The 12004-nt window shown below is 40.3% G+C and overlaps 1 protein-coding gene across 2 annotated transcripts in view; it reads left to right on the plus strand.

Annotated features, from left to right (window-relative positions):
* The first annotated feature begins 420 nt into the window (after window positions 1-420).
* The window catches only part of RANBP3L (RAN binding protein 3 like), a 34123-nt gene continuing 22539 nt past the window's right edge, over window positions 421-12004 (plus strand). For both annotated transcript variants that reach the window (XM_087773304.1, XM_087773305.1), the window contains exons 1-4: window positions 421-954; window positions 10237-10295; window positions 10565-10601; window positions 11194-11271. In XM_087773304.1, the coding sequence (XP_087629430.1) occupies window positions 699-954; window positions 10237-10295; window positions 10565-10601; window positions 11194-11271 (430 nt within the window). In that variant the 5' untranslated portion in view covers window positions 421-698. The remainder of the gene's footprint in view (window positions 955-10236; window positions 10296-10564; window positions 10602-11193; window positions 11272-12004) is intronic.

Here is a 12004-nt window from a genome sequence, read left to right on the forward strand (position 1 = left end):
GGGACGGCAGCGGCCCTGGGGGGGCAGTTCACCGCGACAGGAACGCAGCCAGCCCCGCCACTGCTTCCCCTCCGCCGCCGCGGCTGCGCCCTGCCCTGCCCGCTGCCTCCGCCGCCACCGGGCAGTAACCACCCCACCAGCCGCCAGCCTGGCCCCCGGGGCCCCCGCTCCGCAGAGGGGTCGCGGGCGACCCGGCACACACCGCTGCGCCCACCCGTGACGGAGCCCCCCCCGCCTCCTCTCAGCCGCTCCCGGTGAACACCGCGCACACACCCTCCCGCCGCTTCCCCGCCCGCCCCCTTATGTTAATCGGCCGGGCTTTACATATCCCCTCCCAACGGCCGGCCCCCGCTAAGGGCTTGCCCTGAGCTGTCACTGTATCACCGGCGCGCCCTCACTCTGCCGCTGGCCGCCGCGGCCGCCGCAGCCGCCGCTCCCCGGCCCGCTGAGGCGCTGCCCGGCCCGCTGAGGCGCTGCGCGGCGGGGGCGCCCCCGGCCGTTGGCCGTTACCCTCCGGTGTGGGCTGCGAGGGCTGCTCGTCGCGGCGCCTCGCCTGACGAGTTTTGAGGCGGGGTGGCCTAGGGAACAGCTGATAAGACTAAATGCAAAGTTCTACACCCACCTACGGCTTATATATCTAATATATACATATATGACTATATATATGTGTATATAAAGGCACTTCTGAGGACCTCATAATGAGAAACCAGCCAATTCCTGCTTGCAAAGGGAATGTTTTATATACAGGTATACGGCGCTCCTGGGCAGGCTATGACCTTTCTGTCAGATCCAGGCACGGTGCGAAGGCTAAGCTCGACCTCCCCAAAAGAAGAGACTGGGCTGGTGACCCCTGGGCTCTGCACCAAGCTGCTGGCCTGCAAGGACAGACTGCCTGCAGGCCCTGCCCCGGCGCATGTAGCAGCAACTTAAATCCCAAGGAGGAATGCGGTACAGGTAGGTTTTTTTGGCTAATATCTTTCGCATGTCTCCTCTGTTCCCTCTGCAAGGAGGTTTCTGGGGAATGGGATAAACCCAAAGAATGTACCTGGCTGGTAACAGCGTTGTGGGTGATGCAAAAGAAGAGCTTGGCTGGCTGTAGTTTCTTTATTGCAAGTCTTTAGTGGTAATCTGTCAGGAATCTCCAATTTGTATTTTAGTCGAAGAAAAGACGCTACCAGATAGTGTATGTTTGGGGTTTTACTTGTAAAGCACCCCAAAATGGTCTCTCTGTGTTTCTAAGAGAAACATTTGAACTCTCTGCAGCTTTCCAAAATGCTGGCCCTGACCGCGAGTGGGAACAGTGCTCGTTTTCCTGGCCATACCTGGGAACAGCGCCGGCTTTCGTGGCCGTTCCTGCCCTGCCCTGTGCACCTGGGCACTGAGTGCAAAACGGGCCCAGTCTCGCTCCTCAGAGAGATGGCTGACCACAGAGGTGAAGAGCAAAATCCTTTATCATCTAGGTAGTGAGGAGGGCCAAGAACTGAGAATGATTTATACGAAATTGTAATAGTAATGTTTTTTAAGAGGATGCATAAAGAAACAAGTTCTAATATTAAGGACATTTTGCAGGTGATGCCACCAACCATTTTTTACCACGCAGGTTGATGAACAAACCCAAAATAGCAAGAGGAAGCATGCACTTTCAAGGTCTGAACCTGATGCTATGACTGATACAGTTCAAAGTGCTTGGGCTAATTATCAGTCAACTAGCCTTTCACTTTGTGCTTTGTGTTGAGCATACATAGTCCAATTTACTTACATGCCTAAAATTTAAGGCTGTGTTAGTGTTGTTGGATCATGGCCTTATTACCTGTATAGTTCAATTTCTGCACAAAAACCCAAGTGTCACTTCTATGCTACTTTGTAGTGATTTATGAAATTTAATATTGGTACAGTGCCCTGAAAATGGCAAAGCTTTATATGCCTATGAATTTTATTGCCCTTGCATTGAGTATTTTACAGGCTTTTATGATAGATTAAGAATGCTGAGCACTGGCACGTTGGAAGTTTCAGTGTCTATAAAACAATTTTTGGTTACATACTTTGGCACAGTCACACTGGTCTAGTGACACGGTTACTTCTGGCATTGCATCACTGCTAGAATTACACTGTAGTGATGAGACTCCCAAAAATATTTTCTTCACTCTAATGTTTGAAATCAAGCCAACTGGGTTTCATTTCTGTCAGAAATTATGTTAAAGTATTGCTGGGATAGGATTTTTTTGTCGTTTTAATGCCTATTTATGTCTTGCCCATATAAAGACGAGGACTGTGCTCTGCAGAGATGAATGGGTGTGACATATGCTGTATTTATGAACACTTTTGCAGGCTATCAGCTGAGTTTCCATGGCTGAAGAGAAGTATGTTAATTTTTAAATCCCATATGGCATGCTATAAGCCCACAGTGGAAGCTAGGAGTAGTAAGCGGCATTGTTTGAGTAAAAGAACCCTTTCCACACTGATCAGGAAAACTGTATTTAGAGTCTGTAGCATTGAGAAGAGTGACCGAAGAGAGGGCGAACATGCCTTTAAAAGTTAGGGCCTGATTCTGCCCAGCTCTGCCTGGATGAAGAATCCTTGCTCTCATAGCTGGTGTCACTGGTGACAGTGAAATTATTCATGTGGGTTATGAACTATTTGTATGGCAAGAATGTGCAAGACTGGAGTCTTAACAGTACAGTAAAGCTGTCCTAGGACAAATTCTTCCAGAAGTTTTATTTTGCAATAGCCGGTTGGATGAACTTTTCCTTTCCTCTTTCTGAGTACAATGAAACGGAAACTCACTTCTTTGATGATGTACTCGCTGTTGATCCAAACAGGGATGTGTGAAGTTATTTATCAGTTCCCCAAACTGTATTTACAGGATGAGATCTGAACCCAAGATAAGCAACATACACTTCGTATTTAATAGAGTGTTTGAAAAGCATACAGTGCTGCGTTCAGCAATCTCTTCATGGGACATTGAAGTACAGTTACTTCTGTAGCAAGCACAGCTAGGTGACCAAATGTCTGTTGTATATGTTTAAGTTCTCTAGAAATAAAAATCTCAACAACATTGTTTTTCAAAAAATGAAAGGCTTTGTCCAAAATTTTATCTCAATATGTTTGAAGTACTTTATTTTAATAATGCTGAAACTATTTCTTCTCATAAAACCCTTCAGCATGGTTTTGGACCACTTACTTATAACAATTTCTATTGAGCATTTTTGGCAAATCAGGATTCATGAGAACTTGTTGCAAATTTATTGATTCATTGACACTCTTCAATAGAAGAGTATTCTAAAACAAAAATTCAATTAGCTTACAAGTCTGGAAGTATGACTAAGATACTGCACTTGAAAATTTGTTGCCTGTATACCAATATGTGTCTCTGGTACCTCTGTGAATGGAAAACTCTTATGATTAGCATTGGAGATTTGACCAGATTAGAATTTCATTTGATTTATGACCCTGTTTTATTTTCCCATTTTGTTTGTAGTGGTTACTGATTAAAAGAAAAAACACCATGTATGTATAATGGACTTAGATGCAAATGAATTAATCAATCTTGTCTTAAAATGTCTTGGCAAAAAAAAAAAAAAATGTAAATTTTCTTGGAAAATCCTGCCATCTTGGCATTAAAACTGATCTTAATTTTTAAGGGAGTTATCCTAGAAAGTACTGAATATGCTTCATAAGCAGAAATCAAAAGCACGAAGGGTAATAAATGAGAATCTGAAAGTAGGTTTCCAGGTCCATATTTAGAGTCTTAAATAAGTGACCTGATTTTTCAAAAGTGCTGAGCAACCAGCCGTGCTTGTGAATTCCACTGGAGTTCTCAACTGCTCAGTGCGTCCAGAAACAGACCTGTTACGCAGGATCAGCAATGCAAACTTTTTAAAAGCTTTTTCTGTACATCTTAAAGTTGGTCAATTTTATTAAGTTGGGTGCCTAAAGTACTGTTCTAGGACATCCCCATTTTGCTTTGTGTCACCTTCCTTATGTAAGTTTTGGCAGAGGAAAGCCTGGCTTACGTAGTGACGTCACTGAGGGACCTGAGATGTTGGCTGGCAGCCTTTTGCACTCTCGCTTGTCTGTGAACTGACTCTATTTTATGTTGCAAAGTTCAGTGAGTATTTATAAAACAGAAACCACGGTTCTACTACAGGTTTGGCAAATCCTGTTCTTAGCCAGAAGATTTTTACTATTTTTTCACCTCTTTTTAGATGAAAACGGTTCATCTCGGGAAATACTGAGAGATGTCTTTTTGTATCAAAAAACAGAAACAATATTTAAACATGAGTCCGAGCTTGGATAGCCAAGTATTTTGTTAATTTATCATACTGCATATTTTCACTATATGTATTTCTCTTCTCCCTGCTATTGCAGTTTTATTACCTGAAGTACAGGTAGTTTTCTGTGATTTTGCGGCATATTGAACAAAAATTGGTTGTATTAGTTCATAGTTTAACTCTGATGCTCCTTGAGGAAACATGTTAATGGACAGATCATCAGCTAGCATAGTCAAAATAATTCCTTTTTTTTTTTTAATGGAACTATACTGATTTCTGGATCCATGTCTGCCACTTACATGCTAGTCCATTGTTGATTTTTTTTTCTTCAGATATATTGCCGCAAAATACCAGGCACAAATTTTTCTCTTAGTGTTTTTTTCAAGTAATAGCTGTAAATAGCATGTATTCATAAATGGCAGAGGTAAAGCTCTTCCTTGGTTTTTTTTCTTCGTATTTTAGTAATTTAAAACTACCTTTGGAGATGTTGCAACTGAAGTCACAGTAAATCTACTTTTCTTCTCAACATCTTCTCCAATTACATGTTCCCATTGAGCTAATTTGTACATGAAACAAACAAAACGGCAATGTTATGTGGAAGGATTTGTTGTTATTGCTTAACTTTATTTGGTTTGAGTTCTATGACTTGGGAACCAGCAATCTAAGCTGTAACATCAAAATGCAGAAGTGTTTCTGCTTTTATTTTTGCAAATTATAGCAGTAATATACAAAGCTAGCGAAATTCATGCTGCAGCGTATCAGAGCGCAGAAACTTGCTAATACTATGTCATAGCCTTTTGATAGGATAAAATTATAATCTGATTATAAATTCTTCATGTAGTAGTTTTTGTGTGTTGTGTAACACTTACTAGGATGTTGTGAGGGAAAGCTGGATGCAGTTAAAGGTTTTGTAAGTCAGTGACATTACTTGGAGATTGTACAATTTTCCAGAATCTTATTCTACTTGAGAAAAGGATCTTTGATTAAGAATTTATTTTCTTTTTTTTTTTTTTTTTTTTACTATGTAAAGTAAAAATTGTAGTTTCTGTTTTGGAATTGAAAGTTTTCCTATGAGGTGCAAATGGGATTGCTACAAACCCCAGAGAGGTACAAGTTGTTATTTTAATTTAAGGAATTATGAGAAAAATGTTATTCTTTACAAGTCAGCTTTTGTTATCAGTCAGAAAAGTACAGTTTTTCATAGGCTTGCAGTTAAGCCTAATTTTAAAATCTAATACAAAGCGGAAAAGCAGAACACCATGTAAAGTGTTTAACCTTCATTTTATAAGGTATTAGGTTAATTTACTGGAAAAGTAGTTACAGATTTCTTCAACGCTGTCTGGCAATTCCTGAAGAAGGTATTGTCTAGTCAATTGAGCAGGAATTAAAAAATCTGGGTGATGTTCCATACTTCTGACACCACAGAAAGCCTTATTCCTTAAATAGTTACTCAGTTTTGTATTAGCTAAAGGGATCACTAACCAATGAAATTTATTTCAACAGAACACAAATTTGAATGAGAAAATCAGTTTCCTTTCTATAATGGTATACATTGCTAAGACTGGAGGAGAAAAATATGATTCACATGTAAGAACTGCAATTGCTGTCAAACTCTGATGCCTACATTTTAGCACTTTAATGCATATATAAAATCAGTTTGATTTTTAGATTTGATGGATACTCACAGCTTTCGCTGGAGTCAGCCATTCTGAGTGATATAAAACCTTCTCATGTTATTTTTTATAGATGTAGGTTCCTAACTTTAGATACAAAAATGTGGAAGTATTTGATATGAATATGAGTTAAAATATTTTCAAACTTCTGGCAAGTTTGGTAATGGTGAAGATGCAACAGAATTTATTTTCTTTTGAATCTGAAAATGTGAAAATTAACTGTTTAAAAGTCAGAAGTGAAAAACCTTTTTTGAGATCACAAATTACTATCATATCCTCTTAAAGATTTGAGGATTTTTTGCTTCACTTTGTGAGGAATAGAGCCACAGCACTGTCAACCACTTTTGACATGTGACTTCAGACATATGATTGCCTGAAAACTGGAGAGAGATTTGGGCTCGTATTCTCTCCACTGTGTCCTTAGCCCTCAAGGGTTAAGTAAGGATCATTTATCTGTTCTCTGGGCAAGATGGAGCAATAATAATAACACCTCTAACATTTTCAAAACCATCAGTGTCCCGCTTATTTTTTAATGGATATATTTTGTGAAGTTTCTACAGCTTTAGAAAAAGCAATAGCAATAAAAGTGAAGAGCGGAATGTCACAGCAAAGGCTGAAGGACCCATACGCCTTGTGGACAATGCTGGCTTTTGGGATACAAGCAAAGCGGGTGAAAGCAGTTTTGCATTATTTCTTGCATGCCATTCTGACTAGTGCTTCCTAGACTTAGGCAGCAGCCAGCAATTATTTTTCCCCAAATGCACCTCTGTTTTTTCTTTCCAATGGAACTCTATAAATGCAGTCTCCATCTGAGCACATGAAGGACATAATTTGCCAATTGCCTGCATGTCCTGTGCTAGGCAGAGCACCGAGCAGAGTGATGGAGCCAGGGTGCCCACGCTGGGTGAGTAGAGCAGAGCAGAGCAGGCACCAGGCCTGGGACCCGGGTGCCTTCCGTATTGGGGAGGTCAGGTCAGAGGACATTTGGTAGTGCTCCTGCGCAGGACAGGAGGCTGGAGCAGATAAGATCTCAAACAAGGGAACTGGACATTTCTAATGAGTCTTCCAGGCAAGGGCTTATTTTTAACTCCGAATGCAGCAAACATTAGGCCAAGACCTTTCTAATTCAGCAGCTTCAGAGGAACTGTAGTGAGGAAAAGAGAGCCCAATCCATGGCGATTATTCATGGGCAGACAGACAGGTTCTGTGTCTGGACTCTTGGCTGAGGCTGGTGGATTGTTCCAGTCCCTGCAGCCAGAGGCAGCCCATTTGGCAGGTTTGTCTGGTAACTTTTCCAACAGCCTCTTTTATCCACAAGTGCCAAGCTGCTGAGGACTGGAGCGGCCCAGTCTTAACCAGGCACTAGCCAGCTTGTGTCTGTCTGTGTCCTGTTGGTGACGAGGAGGAGGAGTGGCTCCAGCCCACCCCATCCCCGTCCCTCCGCCTCAGCGTGCACCCGGCCTTGGCTGCTGCTGCGTCTTCCCTGGGACAGTCAGGCACTGGCTGGGTGCCCCCCACCGCTGCTCAGAGAGGAGGGTGCAGAAGGGCTGCTGCTTCCAGCACACAGCCATCCACCCTGGCAGCGGCAATCTTAGTGCAGAGAATGAAGGACAGAAATGCAAAGATGCTCACCAGTGTTAAAATTGGCACGTTGACACGAGTGTGGTAACTCCTTGGTGGCCTTGTGTTACATCCACAAGTAATTCTGCATTGCTTTTTCTGTGGGGATCAGCTGCAGATATTTTGTGCTTGAATATCTGAGAAGTTTAAAATGTACTTCGAAACTGATGCACAGGATACATACATAGTTAATGCAAATATATTTTTAAAACTCTTACGAATGGTCTGATTGAGGAGTAAAGATCTTACTGATAAGCTGCTTGAAATAGTTTTCAGGAACTACAGAAAGATTTTCTTGATTTGGGTAGAAGCAATACAGAACCATAAAAATAATAACCATGGCAGCATCAGCAACCTCTGACTAAATCTACTGATGGCAAGAAAGTTTCCCCTTTGGCTCAAAGGCAGTTGATGGGATATATCTTTTATATTTACTGCAATATCAAAATTCACATATTTAGCTTTAAAGGGGTACCATTATACCCTAGCTTCAAATGTTTCTGTTGGTAATCAACCAGTTATGAATTCTTCTTCAGGAACTTTTGGGGTTTAAACTATTACTGGAATTTTGTTGTTTAAATTGTAGTGAGCATTCCTAATTCCTTCAAACTCCCTACAGCCTTTTAGCTCCAGCAAAAGTTAACTCTGTGATAGAAAGTCAGTTCCTTTTTCACAGCAATTCACTCTTTGCTAATTCCATGCTTTGGAGTAGTAAATGTAACTTCAAAAATATTGCTAGGTTCTGAGCTTTCAGAGGTGCTGTGGAGAATATGAAGGTTTCTGTAGTCATGCTTTATTTTTTGTATTTTTCCTTCATTCAGTAAGAATACAAGTCCTTTTTTTTTTTTTTTAAAGGAGACAGGAAAAAGCCTATTATATTGAATACATCATATTTCAGTGAAATACTATTGTTTATGTGTGCCACTCCCCTCTAGTGAATAGAAGTGGAATTGCTCCATCTCATGCCATGCCATGGACGCCCAGCTGAACCGGATTATGGAAATTTTCTTTAACTTGCAGTGACAGAGAATTATCTTTTTTGGAGTTGAACAATGTGAACCTTTTTCTGCTTTTTCTATTAAGGACAAACCAGACCTTCACTGCAAAGCATGCCAAGTTTGCTAAATTCAGTCCTTTGCACAAACATAACGCCCAAGTAAATACAAAATTAACTTCAACAACAGCAAAACTGTATTAGTTATTACTGCTGTGTCTGTATATTGCTGGGTTTGGGTAATAGTTACATGCTTCTTGCCCCAGTTTACAGACACCCAGTGTTTATTTCAACAATGTTTACTTTTTTCTTGATTGTTGAATATACATTTAATTTAGTAATTTTAAACCCTCTATGATAGGTTGATATTTGCTTTATTAAACCTTTAAGTAATTGATACCAATGCTAGAGTGGTTTGGTCACAGATTAGTGTGCAAACCAAGATAAAAATATCAATCCATATATTTTCACATGGACGTTTTTGTGGAATAGGTAAATATTCTAGTATAAAACAGAGGAAGCCAATGTTATAAAAATGGTGTGTACATGATAATCTGTCAAATGTCAATTAGCAAGATATCAAGTGTGGGATTTCTCTGGCCAAAGGCCAGTCATAGCTCTGTAGTCACCCTCATCTGTCCTTATCACCCATGGAGAGAAATACATGCATTTAGGTCTCCGTTTGTCTCCTAACGTACACGACTGAAATATGCTCATGCTCAGAAGCTGATTGTTTCTATTGACTGCATGTTACAGACACCTCAAGCTAGCATGAGGTGAATCCTGTATGTGGTGGTCTAAAAAAAAAAATCTATTTGTGTCTGCTGCTTTGCTCTTTAATTGTGCCATTTATTGGCATAATAAATGTGTCATTAACTGGTGGTACTGATGAAAACAACTTCTGCTTTCACACGGGCAACCAAGTTAGTCCATTAGAGGTGCACAGGCTGTGAAGGTCTCATGCTTAGCAAAGTAAGTAGCCCAAAGAAGTCATGTAAGATGTAGAAGTAGTGAACCCTAAATCAACAAAAAATTTGATGTGAGGCAACTGTATGCTGAAATATGTTTCATAAAACAACAACAACAAAACCCAACATGGATCCAGAGTTGTTCTTGGTCATACCTAAAAAATGCAGAGGTATGCCTGAGAGAAGAATTTGCTCTATAGAACTTCATATGTTTATATATCATACTCACACATTAAAACTGACACTAGGCATTCACTTGCCTGAAGCCTAAAGAATGGGAAGTGTGAATGTAGCTGAGAGGCCAAACATAACACATTTCCTTGCTTTCCGTTCGGGATCATTTTACATTTCACATCCTTGCACTTTTCTGAGAACCAAAGCTGCAGTTCACCCTTATTCTTAAAGGATGGCAGATGTTGTTTGTAAAGGCTAAAAGCACTTTTTTGTTCTTTTTAACTAAAAGAAGTGTAAAAAAAATATGAGGCCAAATCTTGTGGCATCTAGTTAGGCAAAACTCACACTGGGATTTGTGGATTCTAGCTTTTTTTTTTTTATTTACAGACTGTGCTGTACATCGCTGCAGCTCTATATTCTCTTCCTTTGTAGCAAAAGGATAAAGTCATGTTTGTTGTTGCACAGCACTTTGAGAACTGTGGTTGAGAAGTGCTATGACAGAATTCTTAATAAAAATGATCTCTTCTCTTTTCCAGAGAGATCAGTGCTTGCCCAGCCAACATTTGTTTTTGAAAAGAAGGACCGTCCTTTGAAGGTAAAAAGCTTTTTTTTTTTTTTTTGCATAATTGATAAAAAATGCTGAGAAATGAGGATTCTATAGACAATGATCCTAGCAGTAATAAAAGATTTTAGCCCAGATTAAGACTTGTAATAAATGGTCTCAAAATAGAAGAAGGAAAAGTAGAAACTAGAAACAAGTCTGCTTTTAATGTATATATGCTGGATTGATATATTTTGTGTCCTCGTCTACAAAATGGCTGTTTTGTCTTCTTGACCTTTCCACGCTTATGTTTTTTTTTCCAGCGGCCTGCAGAAGACCCAGTTTGCAAAGCTGAAAATGGTAATAACCATCTCATTGAAACAGTATAACAATACACTGGGTTATTCATAGCTCTGACTGTTGCTTGGACCCTTACTTTGTATGAGGTGGGACCAACCCCTGTTAGTAGACTTAAGACTATGTGGGTTGTAGAGCCACCTACTATGTCCTAATATCTATGTCCCTGTCTTACCTCAAGAATTCTTCCATCTTATCTCTCATATTTACCAGAAAGCCAAACTCCAGAAGTCCTGAAAAGTGGCCAAGTACGTTTATGAGCTGTATGAGCTCCTAGCTGCCCATTTTCTATTTGTTTAGGCTACATTATAATGTTACTTTTCATTCTTAATGTCTTCTGACCCTGTGGGCTCTGAACTAAGTGCTTGATTCAGGTTCCCTGAACTTAGTAGAAATAAAGAAGACTCCCTAGAGCTTTGTAACAGATGTTGACTGAGATTCCAAAGCCCTCGTGCTCTTAGGTGCTGCTTTAAAGCTGTTCCTGAAATAAATTCCTAGAATTTATTGTGTTCAGGTTTTAATTCCATATCATAACATTGTGCTGAAATCTCTTGCCAGTCTGTCTCTGCAGAATGTTATATTTACTTCTCTCTAGATTTCATTAGTTGTTCCAGAAAGCGTGCAAGATCATCATCTTTTACATTCCAGAAGTCTGACTCTCCGTCTAACACAGGTATGACGTTTAGCTCTAGCCATGTTTTAATTACTATAGTTCTGTATTCTCATCTGGTAAAGAAGAGAAGGAATTTTCCTGTCTAAGAAATGTTTCTGCACCGTAGAAATGCTGCAAGTCGTGAAAACTTAAACATTGATATAAACTTGGTGGTAATTTCCAATAAATCCCTTTTTAAGTAAAAATATATTAATTTTCCATACTTAGATAATACTACATAAAGTAGTGAAAAATCTGTGTATTTCATATTGTTCCCTTGAATTGCTCACCCAGTCAAGGGAGGAGGAGAGCTGGAAGGGAATGAGATTCCCTGTTTTGTGGAAGAGATCAGTGTTCCCTGGGCAGTCCCTGAAAATGTAAAGCAGTTTCCAGAAGGGCCTCTCCTTCCATCCTGCCAACAGCTGACCTGGAAGACCCTTTAAGGACTGTCTATTGCTTCCATGGGAAAGGCACGCAAGTCACTGAGGCTACTGCACAGAAGGACTGATCTGTTTTTTACAGTGTTTATTTAGCATACGGATGAGACCAGAAAGTTATTTCTGAATTCAGGTATTCGTATGCGTACACTATATCTTGTTTTATCTAGTCCTGTGACATACCTGAATGTAGCTAAGAGGATTTAAGATAAGCTAAGTTTGGTTTACTCTGAAAATTGTACTGAGATCATACACAGAAAATCATAGATATGGTAGAAGTTTTAGGGTATGCCTATACCAAAAAATCAAGCAGGGTG

This window comes from Nipponia nippon, unplaced genomic scaffold, assembly GCF_047370975.1.
Source record: "Nipponia nippon isolate SJK-2023a ecotype South Korea unplaced genomic scaffold, ASM4737097v1 scaffold_39, whole genome shotgun sequence".
Lineage (NCBI taxonomy): Eukaryota > Metazoa > Chordata > Aves > Pelecaniformes > Threskiornithidae > Nipponia > Nipponia nippon.